This window comes from Mauremys mutica, chromosome 1, assembly GCF_020497125.1.
Source record: "Mauremys mutica isolate MM-2020 ecotype Southern chromosome 1, ASM2049712v1, whole genome shotgun sequence".
NCBI lineage: Eukaryota > Metazoa > Chordata > Testudines > Geoemydidae > Mauremys > Mauremys mutica.
This window is the reverse complement of record NC_059072.1, coordinates 283,456,132-283,474,133: the sequence shown is the minus strand read 5'-3', so window position 1 is coordinate 283,474,133 and position 18,002 is coordinate 283,456,132. Positions and strand designations below refer to the sequence as shown.

The 18,002-nt window shown below is 44.4% G+C and overlaps 1 protein-coding gene across 3 annotated transcripts in view; it reads left to right on the top strand.

The window, feature by feature from the left end:
- SLAIN1 (SLAIN motif family member 1) overlaps window positions 1-18,002 on the top strand; it is a 73,008-nt gene that overhangs the window by 36,031 nt on the left and 18,975 nt on the right. For 2 of the 3 annotated variants that reach the window (XM_045012293.1, XM_045012301.1), the window contains exons 3-4: window positions 14,056-14,205; window positions 15,677-16,021. In XM_045012293.1, coding sequence (XP_044868228.1) covers window positions 14,056-14,205; window positions 15,677-16,021 — 495 coding nt within the window. Of the gene's footprint in view, window positions 1-12,068; window positions 12,219-14,055; window positions 14,206-15,676; window positions 16,022-18,002 lie in introns of all 3 variants that reach the window. The other variant, XM_045012285.1, reaches the window with a different exon arrangement.

The window sequence follows — 18,002 nt, the reverse complement described above, 5'->3', positions numbered from 1 at the left end:
GTGGAAGGCAGCGCCTGGCTAGGCCCTGGGCTGATCCGCAGCGGCCCCTCTCTGGCCAGCTGCACGCTGGCACCCTGAGATGGGGACCCCCATGCGGCCCCGGCCCAAAGGCAGTTGCTGCTGGGCGCTGGGGGATGTGAGCCTGCATGTGACCGACTCCGACATGTCATGTGGCCCCTGCCTGGAGTGGACCGAACCACGGCGACCTCTAGCAGGGAATACAGGGCTGCACTTCCCGTCCCCCCCAGCTGGAGAGATGATATCGTCCGCAGAACCCTGCGCTCAGCTGGTTGCTGCTCTTTGGGCACTGCTTTTTGGCGCCCCCAAATCTTGGCGCCCTAGGTGGTCGCCTAGTTTGCCTAGTGGTTACACCAGCCCTGGAGATGCTCCAGGATGTAATGTGGCTTCTTCAGCAGCAAACAGATGCTGTAGACTCTTGTGCATCTACGGGTTCAACAAGCACAGGCTCGATTCCCTTTGCAGTCAATGGAGAACTCCATTTTAGCACCTCCTTACATGACACCCCATCCCCATCATTTGATGTGGCATCAGGGACCACATCTCTACCTCTACTACTCACAGCGGTGGACAGAAAGGACAATCACAGTTTCACATAACCTGACCACTGAGAGTGAAGATAGGTATGTGTAGCCAAAATGGATTGAAGTGGACATGAATATTCTTTTGCCTTGTTTAGTTCTGTTCCTTTAATTTATTTCTGAAGTTTTAATTGTATTTGTTTTTGTAATCAGATATAGTTTCTATGCACTGGTTTTGGTACACAATAAAAAAATCTATTTTTGGGAATATAATTTATCTTTATTTCACAACATATGATACAGAATGCCTAGAGTGACTGAAATAACCCACTACTTGTTATTGTACAGGGCAACAGAACTCATGGGATTAGTGACAAACACAGACTAATAATTCTAAAGGTACAGGAAATACTGCAAAATTAATAGGTAGAGTAACAAACAGTGTTATAATCATAAAGGTACCACACAATTCCTTAAGGGACAGGTGGAGCAGAGTCTACCACACTGTATTACTGTGGCTGACTGTTAAAGTGCTCTTTCAAGACTTCCCATAGGTCCACATTGAGCTCTTCTAACAGCCTTTAGTGTCTGGTTTTTCAAACTCGGACAACAGCCGCTCCACCTCTGTCCTCTACCCCAATGGCAACTTTTACCCCTTTGCCTCACAGCTATTATGTAGGACACAACAAGCAGCTATAACCACTTGGGATATTTTTCTGAGAGATTCAATCTCGTGAGTAAACACCGCCAGTGTCCAATCTACCAAATACACGTTCAGCTGTCGTTCTGCACCTGCTGAGCTGGTAGCTGAATCTTTCCTTGGTGCTGTTGATGTGACTAGTGTACAGCTTCATGAGCCAGGGTAGCAAGGAGTAGGCTGGATCTACTAGGATCACTATTGGCATTGTAACATCTCTGAAAGAAATCCACTGCTTGGGAAAGAATGTCCTGGTTGCAGCTTTCTGAACAGTCCTGTGCTCTTAAGGATATGAGCATCATGCACCTTTCCTGAGCAGCTAAAACTTTTGTCAGTGAAGCATCCCGGGTGATCAACTGATGTTTGCATAACCACAGAAAAGTAGCCAGGTGGGTTGGTACCAGAATAAGGGCATGGCTACACTTGCAGATGTAGAGCGCTGTGAGTTAAACCCACCTTTGGAGAGCGCAGTAGGGAAAGCGCTGCAGTCTGTCCACACTGCGCACTGGCGTGGCCACATTTGCCGCACTTGCTGCAGCATTGGGACCGGTGCATTTTGGGCAACTATCCCAGCATGCAAGTGACTGCAATGTGCTTTTCGAATGGGGGTGGGGAGTTATTTGTTTTTATGTGGGGGGAGAGAGAGTGGGGTTTTGGGGAGCTGAGAGCATGTGAGCATGCTATCTTGTAAATTCAGACAGCAGCAGACCCCCCCTTTCTTCCCCCCCCCCCCACGCCTCTCACTCTCACTCACAGTATTCCACACTAAGAGCTTGCATGCCGGCTGTCAGAAATGGAGCTTTGAAAGGGCATTTCCGCATTCCTACAGGAGTTCAAAACAATGACAAGAGTGGCCACTTAACTTAAGGAGATTATGGGATGTTTCTGGAGGCCGATCAGAGCGCAGTAACCCAACACCTTGTTCATACTGATGCCCATGCGTTGTAGCCAAGGCACAGCAAATGTTATTCCTCTCACTGAGGTGGAGTACCAGCAGCACTGTAGCTGCAGAGTCAGAGTGCTCTATGTGCCTTGCCAGTGTGGACGGGGAGTGAGCTAGTGTGCCTGGAGCTCCTTAATTGTGCTGTAACTCGCAAGTGTAGCCAAGCCCTAAGGATGATGATCTGCTGTCTATCTGCTGTTAAGTCCCAGGCAGACTGTGAAGAGCTACAAAAGGATCTCTCAAAACTGGGTGACTGGGCAACAAAATGGCAGATGAAATTCAATGTTGATAAATGCAAAGTAATGCATATTAGAAAACATATAATCCCAACTATACATATAAAATGATGGGATCTAAGTTAGCTGCTACCACTCAAGAAAGAGATCTTGGAGTCACTGTGGATAGTTCTCTAAAAACATCCACTCAATGTGCAACGGCAGTCAAAAAAGCAAAAAGAGAGTTGTGAATCATTAAGAAAGGGATAGATAAGACAGAAAATATCCTATTGCCTCTATATAAATCCATGGTACAGCCACATCTTGAATACTGCATGCAGATATGGTTGCCCCTTCTTAAAAAAGATATATTGGAATTGGAAAAGGTTCAGAAAAGGGCAACAAAAATGATTAGGGGTGTGGAACAGCTGCCATATGAGGAGAGATTAATAAGACTGGGACTTTTCAGCTTGGAAAAGAGACGACTAAGGGGGGATATGATAGAGGTCTATAAAATCATGACTGGTGTGGAGAAAGTAAGGAAGTGTTATTTACTTCTCATAATACAAGAACGAGAGGTTACCAAATGAAATTAACAGGCAGCAGGTTCAAAACAAACAAAAGGAAGTATTTTTTGACACAATGTACAGTCAACCTGTGGAACTCCTTTCCAGAGGATGTTGTGAAGGCCTATAGCAGGTTCAAAAAAGAACTAGATAAATTCATGGAGGATAGGTCCATCAATGGCTGTTAGCCAGGATGGGCAGGGATGGTGTCCCTAGCCTCTGTTTGCTAGGAGCTGGGAGTGGATGACAGAGAATGGATCACTTGATGATTACCAGTTCTGTTCATTCCCTCCGGGGCACCTGGCATTGGTCAGTGTCAGAAGACTGAATACTGGGTAGATGGACCTTTGGTCTTACCCCATATGACTGTTCTTAATGGCCTCACCGCATTTCTGGAACCCCATTGCTGCTAATCTATCGACTATATCCTGCACTTGGCTGAGAGCCAATGTCCTGCATAGCAGGACATTCTGGACATTTGCACGACAATGGCCCTCACCTCTAACTAGTAGCAATTTGGTGTTGCAAGCTTCCAGAGTGTGATTGCCACTCGCTTCTCAATGGTCAATACAGCTCTCATTCTGGTGTCCCTGCGCTGGAGGTCTGGGGTGAGCTTGGCCCATAGATCCAGGAATGTGGCCTTTCACATCCAAAAGTTCTGCAGCTGCTGCTTGTCATCTCAAACCTTCTTTACTATGTAATCCCACCAGTCAGTGCTCATTTTTTCAGGCCCAGAAGTGACACGCCACTGTCTGCAGCTGCTCCATTAATGCCACCAACAACCTAGAAGTGTTTTTTGCTATATCCCACAGTGATCTCTCCTATTCCTCGCTGCTGTGGCGGTTCTTGTGGCTCTGCAAATGCTGAAGGATCTTGTGTCCTTTGTTTGCAACACTCATGAAAAGATACAGAGCTTTGTGGGATCCATGCTTCTGTCCAGTATGGTGGACAGCGACAAGTGCTGTGTGGATTTGTGGGATTTTACAAAGAAGAGTGAAAATTATGGGATAGGGATGGCATTATGAGATGGTTGCCTGATGCAAATTTGACTTCTCCCTCTCAGTCACCCCTGCACATTTGTTTCTGCCCCACAATGCATTGCCTGTATTTCCCAAGACCATGTGCTGGATTATGGCGAGTTGCACACTGGGATATCTACCCGTGGTGCACCGCACTGGCATTGATACCAGTGCTCCTGGCAAGCAGGTGCAATGCTGGTGCAAAGAGGCAAGTATGTACCAGCACGAGCGATATACTGACTGTGGTGGCTTTATGCTGATGTAACTTGCATTGACTGAAGCTTGTAATATAGACATGGCCACAGATTTAGGTGGCACCGAGATCCACAAAACTCACTGCTTGGCTGTTGCCTAAACTCACTTGGCACCTCAATTTTTGCTTTAAAAGTTCCCGAGGCACCTAAATTTCTGCCACGGGGAAGGCAGGCACCCGGATGCCTGTCTCGCATGTAAGGCCCTGTGTGATCCTTAAATTGGATAAAGATACGCATTTCTCTGCCTAGCTCACTGGCAGAGCCTGATTCATTAGGTGTGCTCAGAGGCCATCTAACTCCACACAAAATGGGTGAAGGAGGCCGCCTCCATTATAACCTTTAGCCCAGTGGTTAGGACTCTCACCTGGGATGTGGAAGACCCCAGTTCACTCCTCCGCTGCTTGATGAGGAGAAGGGATTTGAACAGGCAGTTCCCACTTTAAGTGAGTGCCCTAACCACTCAGTCTCTGCTGGCCCAATTAATATTCAGTTACTTAATACAGAGCAGAACAGCTTCACCAAGAGAGATAGTCTGATGTGGGTCTTCCTCCATCAGATAGAGCAGCTGAGATTTATGCTGGGGTTATTTTAGGTGTGTTAGCCTTGCACTCAGGGGAAAAAAAAGGCACTTTGCATCTTCTGAACAAAAACATGAAAAGACAGGAACAGCGAGGAAGCCGCAAGAGGGTTGTGTGGGGTGGAAAGAGAGTTGGAGACAATGATAGATTCAAAGTGACTGCAAATGTGCATGAAGCAGTTGAAATGTGGCTCGCTGCTGATGGCAAAGTTCCTACCGCTAACTAGATGGCTGAAGAAATTGTTGCTATGGTTACGAAAGTACTGAATAAACTTCTAAAACAAAGCGTAGACGCTACCGCATCTGATGATAGTTGAGATTATTAATCTGGAAACACCACTGCACTATCTAGAATGTCAAGATACTGACTATGTAAACATATTGCGCCTGAGTACATATTTAGTATATGTAAGTGCCTCTGCCCAACTTCCAATTTTGCAGATACAATTTGGTGTCTGCAACCAGCAACTCTGGTAATTTTTTATCATGAAATTCAGTTTTTGTTTTTTTTCTTTAAAGCCTCAGCTCATGGAGGCATTTAATTAGTGAGAATCTAAACTTCCATTTAAAAAAAGTTTCTAGCACTCATGGTTGCAGAGAAAAACTTGAAAACATGGCTTGAGTGTACAGCAAAAAATAAAAAAGAAGAAAACAACAAATAATAATAAATAAACAAAAAACCTAGGTGTTACAGTCCTGGCTGTCCCCCTTGTGGACAGTGACTGGATTGCTGTATTGGACCCAACCTTTGGATTCCATGTGATTTCACACTCCTTGGGTCTTACTCCTAGGCACTCTGGCAATACAAATAATGATTACTGCTCCTAGCCCTACATCTCTCAGGTGTGCTTCCCAGGTGCAGACCCCATGTCGTGATACCTCTTTTGGTTCCAAAACAACAAAGCCCAGTTGCCTTGAGCTTGGAACTAGTGCTCAGCCCTCCCAAGCTCCTTTCCCCACCCCCACCCCAATAGTTTATGCATGTTTTCCCAGGGTTCCACCCTCAGTGACTGCTGGTGTGTAGTTTAGCTCTTTGGAGATAAAGTGGCAGAGATACCGTAAGGAACACACATGCTTTGCAGAGGAACTTCTTAAACATTTATACACTTTAGTCAGACAGCACAACATATTTATAGATCTATGAAAAAACAATCAGCTGAATACAGCACCCTTCCTCTGGACTTCTAACCACTCCTTGAAGTCTTGGGGGATTTGGTTAGTGTCTTTCAGCAGGGACCAGTCCCCCTTGCCTAGAGCTGACTGAAATTCAGAATTTCCTGGGCTGCGTGACTCTCGGGGCAGCTGGCTCACCAGGCTGGGGGAGTCAAGCAGGCTAGGAAAGTACCTGGCCCGGGAGTCTGGAAGCGCTGAGGACTCTGGCCCTGGGGCAGTTAAGATGGCTGGGCTGCTCAGAGCCACAGACCTTGGAAGCCTGGAGTCCCTAGCAGCCCACCAGACACTCTGACCGAAACCAGACGGTTCTGATGGAATCCTGCATGTGGTTTGTCATAAGGTCATAGAACTTGGTATATTTCCACAAAACTTTTTGGGTTTGATTAATTGGAATTTTCTGATGACACTCCTGTCTGTTCTGCTTCTCTTGCTAGAGAGCCTGTCTCTTTTTAAAACTAGTCTGAGACACCTTTTCTCTTTCGGTCCTTCTGCTGGGTTTTTCCATTCCCAGCCCCCTCCACTGTGGGCTGCTGGCATAGAGGGTTGTTAATAGTCAATGGCTCTGCCCCCATTGTCCCACCAGAGCAAGGCTAGTGAATTGGTGATAGCTCTTGGATAACTCTCTCATTCAGGGTCAGTGACAGCTAGGCACCAGCCTCCTCCACCCCACAACAGAAGAGACATGATGCAATCCAAGAGGATGGTTACACAGTGTACAGTGAAGGACAGAATCAAGGCTATATCCAAAATGGAGCCTGAAATACAACATGGTTTTCACAGAATCAAATTGGAGACACAGACATAGCTGTCATAGAAGGCAAATATTTGTTTATATATATTTAATCTCATGATTTAAGGTAAACTTATGATTTTGCGGGGCTTGACTCATGACGTTTGAATTCTTGGGGCTGCCAATACTGTAAATGTACCTTCAGTTGTTGGCTCAAATGACATTGTAAACAAGACGTGGGCAGCAGTTCGCTGTTCCAGGCCAATGGGGGCTGCGGGAAGTGGCGCGGGCCGAGGGGATGTGCTATCCGCCCCTTCCTACAGCCCCCATTGGCCTGGAATAGTGAACCGTAGCCAGTGGGAGCTGCGATCGGCCGATGCTGCAGGTAAACAAACCATCCTGACTCGCCAGCGGATTTCCCTGATGTGCCGTGTGCCAAAGGTTGTCAATCCCTGGTATAGGCATAGAATACTATGAGCTGTCCATTTACTAAATATAGCCCAAGACCAAAACCTCAAATCCAAAGAATTTGTAAATTCCAATTTGATTTGAACTTTGTTGTTTGAGGCCATCTGAGGTTGTTATCTAGTTACAGTACATTAACTCCTTTAATTTCTGTGTGCCATGCGAACAGCTTAATCCGTCAGCACATCTTCTCAACCTTTAGAGTATACTCAGGTCATTTTTTCAAGTTTTTCTCCATAGCCATGAGGGCTGGAAACTTGCTTTAATTTTTTAAAATGGAAGCTGCACTTCTCACATAATTTACTCTGAGAGCTGGGGCTTTAAGAAAAATACCAAATATAGTGTGAGACTCATGATAAAATAATGAGTTGGCAACATTGCATCAATGCAGGATCAGGCCGAAGCATTCTTCACTACTTTTATATAACATTTTATCTCATTCTGGGGTGGAAGACTGCCTATTGGAAACAGTTAATGAAGTGCAAATCCTTGCATGCTGTAGTAGCTTTTTATTATGTTAATCAGTGCAGCCTCAGAATCAGTCTAGGGTAAAATCATTACCTATTCCAGGTTTTTGGTGAGTTTATAAATTTTTACATTCATTTCACATTTTCTCACACATACATACCCCCTTCCTCCAACTCATCTGTTTTGACTTCAGCTTGGTATGTGAGTTCTCTGAACCTTGGTCTGTTGTCTTTGTGAGTACTGTAGAAATATTTATTTTGTTTTACAATTCAACTGTAATGAAAACTTTTTGAAAATTTGATTCTAAACAGTGGTGCTTACTAAATAATCATAACCCTAGTGAAGTTTAAAGGCTATACAATGATTTTTAGCATATGGTGATTAAACCTTCCAAAACAAGCAACATTAGTTTTTGACCCTTTTCCGTCTAAAATATATTTGTTCCCCCTCCCAGCTTTTCCTGAGATCACATACTGAAAGAATAATGTGGAATCATCTTGTTTGCCACAAATACTAATTGTGTTCTTAATGTGAGTTCTACCCTCAGAGCTGCAATAACTGTAGCTTTGTCCTTGGTGGGCCTGTTCACAGTAGTTATTGTACAAAGTAATGAATGCTATTTATTTGTGCTGTATTGTTGACCGCATCTGTGAATGAGAACATGCAGGCAGCAAATTGGCCTGGCAAATGATCAAACTCTTACAAAACAGTATCTTTTGTTAGGCAAGAGAATAGAATCACAAGAACTGTTAATATAGCCCTTTGCTATTGAATGATGACTTTTAACTAGAGGTACTAAATGTTAGAGTTAAAAAATTACAGGTACAGCTGCCTTGTGCCTTTTTTTAAAGATGTACTGCATATTTTAACTCCTTTTGAGTGAAATTGGTGGGTTTCAGTAACTAATGCTAAGGACTGATAGCACTGGCCCATCTAGAGCTAGGAATGATGTTGCTAGGCATTTTTCAGTGGTCTGTGTGTGACACTGCCAGTGCACCTATGATTTCAGAGCTTTATTTTTTTTTCTTTTTGAGGGGCGGAGGAAGTGTATAATCTTGCAAAATGGAGAGAGTAGCAATAATTCCTAAGGAAGGGAAGGGGGGGGGGGCGGCAGGATTTTACTTTGTACTATTATGCCCTGATCATTCTCCAGTCTAGCTTTCGTTCACTGAAGGAGACCCTTGGGCATTGCAAATCCTTCACCTCCATGCCAGACTCCTTTGTTCCTCTTCCTGGTAATAATGAGCTGTTTCTTTTTTCTCTCTAGCAATGCTGTCTCTGTTCTGTGCAATAACAGCCGTGGAGGGAGCGGTTCAGTAATGGCCCCAGTGGGTGGTGCAAAAGGCCCAAAATTCCCTATACAGCCCAAGAATACCCTTTGATGGGAGATGGGAAACTGGGGGTGGGGAGGAAGAGGGAGGGGAATAATTTTGGACAGCAGCCAAGCCACTTGCACCTGTAGAATTGAGCAGGGGAACTGAAATTCCCTCAACTTGGTGCACTTTCTTCCCCCCCATGAGCCACCCACAATGGTTATGCTGAGAAGGGGGATGTGGTGTTTCATCATACTGCTTGTCTGCCCTGCAAAATAGTTTCCTGCTTCATGGAACTATCAAGGATAACGGGTGGATGGGCTGAATAGTGTGTAAAGACATTACACAGTGTAGAGCAGGGGTCGGCAACCGGTGGCTCGCGGCTCGCCAGGGTAAGCACCCTGGCGGGCCGGCCCGGTTTGTTTATCTGCCGCGTCGGCAAGTTTGGCTGATCGCGGCTCCCACTGGCCACGGTTCGCGGTCCCAGGCCAATGCGGGAGGCAGGAAGCGGCGCGAGCCGAGGGATGTTCTGGCCGTGGCTTCCTGCCTCCCGCATTGGCCTGGGACCGCGAACCGTGGCCAGTGGGAGCCGCGATCGGCCGAACTTGCCGACGCAGCAGATAAACAAACCGGGCCGGCCCGCCAGGGTGCTTACCCTGGCGAGCCGCGAGCCACCGGTTGCCGACCCCTGGTGTAGAGCATAGCTATATCTCAGACCTTCTGAGTGTCAAAAGGCCCCTTTTCTCAGTGGGTCTGGTAGAGTCACAATAGGCAGAGGCCTGTGAAAACTTAAGGCATATGATCATGGTAGTGCCTCCCCTATCCCTGCCATGCAGCCATAGGAGAAAACTGCAGAGAGGAGCCAGCCAGAGACACCAGCTGGTAGGAGCAGAAATGGCCAAGGCAGGGACCTCTGACCATTCTGAGACTCTTCTCAGTTCCACTGAGCCCTCCCTTCAATTTCCAACTAGCCTCTCCCCTCCTAAGTAAACAAACAAACAAAAAATTGTAGCACTAATATGCTGTTTGCTGCCATCATTTTATTTAATCTGTTTGCGTGTTAGACCACTTCCCTCATTCTGTGCCTCTCCTGTTTATTTAGAATAGATTGATAGCTCTTTAGGGCAGGGACCATCTCTGCTAGTCTTTGTCTGTACAGTGCCTAGCACAGTAGGGCACCATTCTTAGTTGGCCCTTAGGCACTAGTGTAATAAACATGAGTAATAAATTAGTTAATTTAAAATCCTGGACCTGCAGGTCCAATTTAGTTACGGCGATCATCCCAAACTCTACAGCAGTGGTTCCAAACTTGCTCTGCTGCTTGTGCAGGGAAAGCCCCTGGCGGGCCAGGCCAGTTTGTTTACCTGCCGCGTCCACAGCTTCGGCCGATCACGGCTCCCAGTGGCCGCGGTTCACTGCTCCAGGCCAATGGGAGCTGCTGGAAGTGGCACGGGCCCAGGGAAGTACTGGCTGCCGCTTCCAGCAGCTCTCATTGGCCTAGAGCAGCGAACCGCGGCCATTGGGAGCAGCGAACCGCGGCCACTGGCAGCTGTGATCGGCCGAACCTGTGGATACAGCAGGTAAACTAACTGGCCTGGCCCGCTGGGGGCTTTCCCTGCACAAGCTGTGGAACAAGTTTGGGAACCACTACTCTACAGCATATTTGTGATGTCAACTAACATCTATGATAGTTATGTTATATGATGCTTGCAAAGCTTTAGAACATACACTTTTTACTTGCAACTTAAGGCAGTGTCGAAAGCTGGTCTCCAAAGGTGAAGACTAGTGCATGAAGTCTCAACCTAGCAAAGCACTTAGTTTTAAACATGAAGCAGTCTTGATGACCTCAGAGTTAGCCACATGGTTACGTACTTTGCTGGAGCAGGACCTAGCTCCCTTATTTGTTTTTGTCAAACGCTATAATGTTTCTCAAATCAAAGCAAACTCTAGTATTTTTTTTTAAGTCAAGAGTACAAAAAAGTCAGTATTTTTCATTTTTTCACCTTGTGCCACCCTTCTGCTTTTCTCACTTCTGAATGTTTGATTCTTCATTGCAATTTACATAATTTTCCTTTTAAAAATATTTTGTTTCTGTAATGTAACATAAGCGCTTGCAGGATTTATTTACTTAAGGTCATATAGATAGTTTGTATTTTACTGTTAAAGGACATACCTTTAAAACAAAACAACCACAAAAAACTCACAAAACCCAACCAAACAAAAAACAACCCTGCCCCAAACCAATTTAATTCAATTTTCCTGAATACATTTTTTTCTTTTTCTTTTTCTTTCTTTTTTTTTTTAACTATACTGAATAAGCTTTGTTGCCTTTGCCTATTGTGGGCTCCCTCTGATGTTGCTGAGCAGACCAGATACAGTACCTTGCAATCTTTGTTAAGAAATCTATAGAAAAATAGGTGGCCTGTTTTGTAATTTGTTTGATCCTAAAAAAAAAAAAAGTCATGCTTATGTAACCAGGAATTTAATACAGTAAACAGAAGAAAAATGTATGACAAGTAGCTTAAAAGCTTGGAACGGGATTACAGTTGTTTTTAACACTTGATAGGTAACTGTGATTTACTATTCTGTATCTGAACTCTCATAGCCATAGCTTAGTTCAGGGGTCGGCAACCTCTGGCACTTGGCCTGCCAGGGAAAGCACCCTGGCAGGCCAGGCCAGTTTGTTTATCTGCCATGTTGGCAGGTTCGGCCAATTGCGGCTCCCGCTGGCCGTGGTTCCCCGTCCCAGGCCAATGGGGGTGGCGGAAAGCGCCGAGGGACGTACTCGGCAGCTCCCATTGGCCCGGAGCAGCGATCTGCAGCCAGTGGGAGCCACGATCAGCCAGACCTGCGGACGCGGCAGGTAAACAGCCTGGCCCACCAGGGGCTTTCCCTACACAAGAGGCGACCCCTGTTTGAGAAACCCTGCATTATTAGATGTTGAAGGCTTTTTGCTAATTCTCTGTTTTGCTACTGAACTTCAGACAATTTTTTCCTCGTGCCTTAAACCTACAAAATAGAGTGAACAGATTATGGTTTGACGATTTTCTCTCCCTAAAACAATATTCTATTTATAACCTAAAATTGTTCTTTTCTACATCTGTAACAGCTAGCCGATGGCGGAGCCTCTTCTCTACACCTGTTTCCTTGGCCTTTCCCTATAGTCCTGTTGCAAGACTCACCCCATATAGCAATGGCTTTAATACTCCCAGCTTCTCTAAAACCTCCAATAAAGCAATACTAACACCTGAAAGACCAGGTAATCCTTAACTTTTTAGTGATTTATGATCCTTACAAAATTGCTTTACTCAATCTTATCTCACTGTACTTTAACTGCAATACCTTGTACCTGCCTAGGATGTATAAACTATTAGCTTACTGGTGAGATTTAAAGAATTTTAGGCCTATCATTTAATTTAATTATAAAATGATCATGTAGTGGAGTTTCCACCTTTATTTTACACAATGAGGTGGCTTTCCTCATCATAAGCAGAGTTTCACTATAACTAGCAAAGATTTACCTGACCAAAAAATTTGTCCCCGCTTGTCGCCCCCTTGAAAGGGGCATGGATAATTGTGGGTGGCTGGGGAAGAGGAGCTTTGGAAGGACCTAATTGCATTTCCAAGTGGCCAAAGGAGCAAGTAGCAAAAGGATAGTGTTATTCTTTTTTCAGTGCAGGGATCAGGAGTTCTTCCTCTGCTAAACTGCAGTGGGGGTGGAGGAGATAATCCCCTTGGAATGAGAAGTTTCACATGCTACTGGTAGGTGGTGACAGCTGCAGTCCAAGGGGATTAGCACCAGAAGGGCATGTTGATCTGCACTGGCTCCTTTTCCCTAAGATCCCCCAAATCAGAGTCCAGCTAGTGCAGAGAGCCAAGCTGTGGGGGTTGGTCATCGTCACAAGGAGACTGGGGAGCAGTAGTTCTTTACACTGAATGGAAACATGATGCATTCCAGAGACTGACCTCCTACTCTTGCTCTTCATGACTGGGCACTGGAGAACCATGAATGGGCCCTAGAAAGATAACTGAAACCTGTGGTTACACAAAGACAGACAGTAGCCCATCCTGTTGCTGTGCAGTTGTAGACAGATGTCCCGTGGGTGGCTAAGGCACCCGTTCAAGCAGAGAGAATTGATTTAGGCACCTCCTTTGCTGCTTCAGCTGCAGCAGGCTCCCCTCTGGCCCTACTACCGTCTAGATCTGCTACTGTAAGCCCTTTGAGGGTTGGTTTTTTTTTCTCCTCTGACCTTCATAGTCCATGTAATAGTTTCCTCTGAGGAAACTAGTCAAGAACATGTGTAAGTTTAAATTCTAATTTTGGGAATCTGGAACAAGAGAAGCTAGTTTGAGGCTAAGAACATAGTGGTGATGGTTGACTATTGTTGTCACACAGTGGCAAATAAACTATCTTTCCCCCACAACATTCATTATGACTTATAAGCTGTGACTACAAAGAGATGAATAGACCCCCCCTCACAAATTCCAGCCAGACTGCATGTAGAAGCATTGAGTATACCCCAGCCACAGCATAGAATCCAGAAGAAATAGAATCCAACTTCCTTTCCCGTTGTGTGGTGTTTGTGGAAGGGAGTGTTGTCCTATGTATTTGTACAGTGCACTATGCGTCCCCAGTTGTTGTTGTCTTTTGGTACTACTGTAATTATAAATAATTTAAAAAACAATACAATTTAAGTACATGAATATGACTTGGAATCCATACAAGAAGCTGATCTGTTGAAGCTGGTGATATATTTACACGGTTACTTTTCAGAGTAGAACTACACTTTAAATAAGAAGGGCTCAAATGTTTGAAATGTTTGGGGATGAAAGCTAGCCCAGTCAATCAAACTGTGATGGATTAATTGTCTGTTGTCTTTGCTGTACCTAATTTGGGAACAAACAGGGATTTGCACTCCAGGATTGTATCTTCACCTTTCAAGAGCACTAAATCAACTAGCAAAATGTTAGTAGAAAGCTGTTTATAGTAAATTTCCATAAGGTTTCAATCTGTACAAAAATATTTGGAATGCAGATCCTTTGTGACATAGATAATGTACATATTTACTGACTAAAGAATCTATTTTATTGTATAGGTTACATTTCTAGAAGTTCTCCTCTCAGCCCCCAGTCATCAATAGACAGTGAACTGAGCACCTCCGAACTGGAGGATGATTCCATCTCCATGGGATATAAACTACAGGACCTCACTGATGTTCAGATCATGGCTCGACTGCAGGAAGAAAGTATGTGGCTTTTTCCTTAAATTATTTTTTTTTTAATTTCAGTTACACAACTTTCTCAAGCAAACTTATCATTTGAGTTGAAACTTTTCATGCTTGGTCTCCGCCAAGTGTAAATTTAATAAAAATGTCTTATCTGAATGGCAGGAAGAGAAATGCTTTTCACCTGTGAGGAAATGGTTTGAATTCATTGTTGTACTTGGATAACTGAAAATGAATCTTTTAGAACTTCAAACTTGATCTGTATGTGTTGAGTGGAGGCTGTCACCTCTGTCTCATTGGAAGAAACTTCAGTGTAGGTGTTTTACAGTCTCTTTCTGTTAAAACCCCCAGCACTGCGCTGCATTATGATGGGGGGGGGGGGAATTGAGGGAGGACTAAATCATCCCCCTCATGCACAAAATCTGTTGAAAGGGGGAAAATACACTTCATGGATTTTTGGTTACCTTGTGAGTTTCTGAAATAGATTCTCCCCTGACCCTAATGTTTGAGGTATTCAAGAGCTGAAGTTTTGGGTTGCGTGCAGTGTGGCGATTTATGCACAAGCCCCAGAGAACCAGGGCCAGCTCCAGCTCTTTTGCCACCCCAAGCAGTGAAGGAAAAAAAAGAGAGAGACCCGATTGAGCTGCTGCCGAAGACGAAGAGAGGGAGTGAAGGACCTGCTGCCGAATTGCCGCCGAAGACTGAAGTGGAGCGATTGGGTTGCCGCTGCAGAATTGCAGCTGCAGACCCGGACATGCCGCCCCAACAACGGACAGACTGCCGCCCCTTTCTATTGGCAGCCCCAGGCACCTGCTTCCTTCGCTGGTGCCTTGAGCTGGCCCTGCAGAGAACAGCATAGTAGTTTTAGGCTACAGGTTGAATTACTAGCAATTTGGAAAATATGTATCTTTTTAGTTACAAATAATGATAAATTTTACATGGAAATCCATTGAGAGATAATGAACATAGCATTGCACCACCCCCTTTTTTGTATCAGTCAAGCTGGGTAGATGAGAGAAAGGGATATAAGAGAAAAAAGGAGACCGTAATATAGGGAAGAGGTGTTGAAAGCCAGATGGGAGTAATAGTGAAGAATGGCTAACTGAGAATACACATGTAACGCAGATGATAACACTCAATTAAATCTGGCTGGAGCAATCAGAGTGGTGAAAATAGGAGAACACAATCACACCTCCAAAATCAGGCCACAGGTAAATATACTGGAACAAGGAAGAATATGTTTTTCCTCTAATTCAATTATAATTATCTTAAGTGTTAGTTGTAACAACAGTAGGTACAAATTTTCAGACAAATATGATTTTTATATTGATGGCTATTTGTTTAATCCTTTGGAAACAGGAGATGGTGTGCACATGCCATGAATGAAGTGGTGCCAGTTTACACTAGCTGAGGCTCTGGCCCTAAGTATAGTTCAGTTACAAGTATTGATCGTCTAGTTAAAAAACAAATACCATTTTCTTAAAATTTACAGGTCTTAGACAAGATTATGCTTCTACTTCAGCATCTGTATCAAGACACAGCTCAAGTATCTCTCTACATTCAGGAAAGAAAGGAACGGGCAGTGATCAGGAATATGATCGCTATAGCCTTGAGGATGAAGAAGAGTTTGATCACCTGCCACCTCCACAGCCCCGACTTACTCGCTGTTCACCATTCCAAAGAGGAATTCCACACTCTCAAACTTTTTCCAGTATTCGGGAGTGCAGGAGAAGCCCCACTTCACAGTATTTCCCTCCAAATAATTATCAGCAGCAGCAGCAGTATTATTCTCCTCAAGCCCAAACGCCAGAGCAGCAGCCAAATAGGATTAATGGAGGTAGGTTATATGCCTTTCTGATTAGTGGGTTGTTTGTTTGTTTTTTGGTCCCTTTGTACTTTACAAAATTGTCAATACTATTTTAAAGGTCAGATTAAATAAACCAGTGAAATGTGTCCGAATTGCAGCAGTGAAATCTCTCAGTGAATTATTGTGATATGATATTTGATCTTTGTGGACAGAAATTTAAATCTTTTAAAATCATTGTGTCTTTGAATCATTTCAGGTAGATTATTGTTAAATAACTTGAAGTAGAGTCTGGTTCCTGAACAGGTTGTGAAAGTGGTTGTTGTCTAAAACAGTTTTAAAATGCTGCAAGTATAGGCAGAAGGGAAGAGGCTGGGAGAGATTTTATGTTCCCCCTTGATTTGATTTCTTCCCCTAGTTCTATTACTCACTTTCCTTACCGCCTGACTCTGCCTAAACTGAGGAACACTATTATTGCTGTCATTCAGAATTGCATAGTGTTATCATAAGACTCCTCTGTTCAGCCCTCTGCCCTTCACTCTGAGTTTCAGGCATGCTGGGGAGCATTGATAAAACAAGTAGGTAAGTGGTGCTCATTACTCCCAGACTGCCAGCAGCCATTACTGTTTTTGTACCATGCCTAAGGCTGATATCCTCCAGAATCTCTGAAAGAGACTTTTTTCTGGTGCTGCTGCAGTATTAAGTTTTGAAACTCCTTGTTGTTCCTTCTCCCCTTTCTTTCCATCATTTTCATGGTGCTGTTGCATCTCCTCCACCCTGCTTCAAGATAATCAGTGTCCAGTTTCCAGTCAGGGTCTTATTTGTAACATCCCAGATTATTTCCCTCCCTTGTGTAAGAAAACAGACCTTGTGTCCAAAACAGTTAGTTATTTAGAGTGCCACAGGTACACACATTACTTTACTGACAAATAGTACACGACAGGTCTCTGCCAAAAGCACTTTATGCTTAAGTTGGACATGGCACAGGAAGGAGAACAGGTAAGTGTGGAGAGTGTAAGGGAAGGATGAGGTTACAACACTATTAAATGGTGTGTTTGCTTGTTTGTGCAAAATAACACATCATGTTAATTTCAATTTTATTATTTTTGACAGTTAAGGACTTGCAGGAGTAGGAGTCAGCATTGAAAGGCTAACAGAATAGGGTGACAGAAATGGAGAGGAAGAGTGTATGGAATCAATGATGAATGTGCATGGGATGTAGTGCTAAGCATATTGAATATGTATGCACCCCAGATCCCTTGGCAATGTCTGTTTCATGTTCCATGCCAAGGTTAAGGACGTCTCATAAACCACTTACTCTTGAGACACTATGACAAAGCCTCCTCTATGCCTTCCAGCTAATAAGTGACAAGTCACTTGGCAGGTGCCAGCACTACCACCTGGGTGGCCTTGCTGTCCAAGAGTGTTGATGTGCTGCATGATCTACCAGGTGTCACTCTGTAGATAAGATACAGCTTCAATCAGCTGTAGAAGGCTTTACTGTCTCAGAGCTGCAGATCTGTTGCAGCCTGTGTAGTGTGGAATTCTAACTCCTGTTTCAGCTGGTATATCCTTCATAATATGACTCTTAGGCAATTATAGTCCAGATAAATTGAGTAACTATCTGTACTGAGAGCAGGGCCGGCTCCAGGCAGCAGCTCAGCAGGTGCTTGGGGCGGCCAAGGGGAAGAGTTGGCAAGTCGGGCTCTTTGGCAGCAATTCGGCGGCGGGTCCCTTGGTCCCTTTCAGAGGGAAGGACCTGCTGCTGAATTGCTGCCGAAGAAGAAAGTGGCGCTGTGGAGCTGCCGCTGATCACGATTTTTTTTTTTTTTTGCCGCCGCTTGGGGCTTCAAAAACCCTGAAGCTGGCCCTGACTGAGAGGCTCTTACCTTTTTGGTTGTTTTCTGTTAAGAGGTAAGGGATAATGTTACTTGCCTCCCTTTGTAAATTGATTTGAAATACATAGCTGAAAAGCAATATATAAGAGTTAAGTAGTAGTGTTATGGCCACAGAT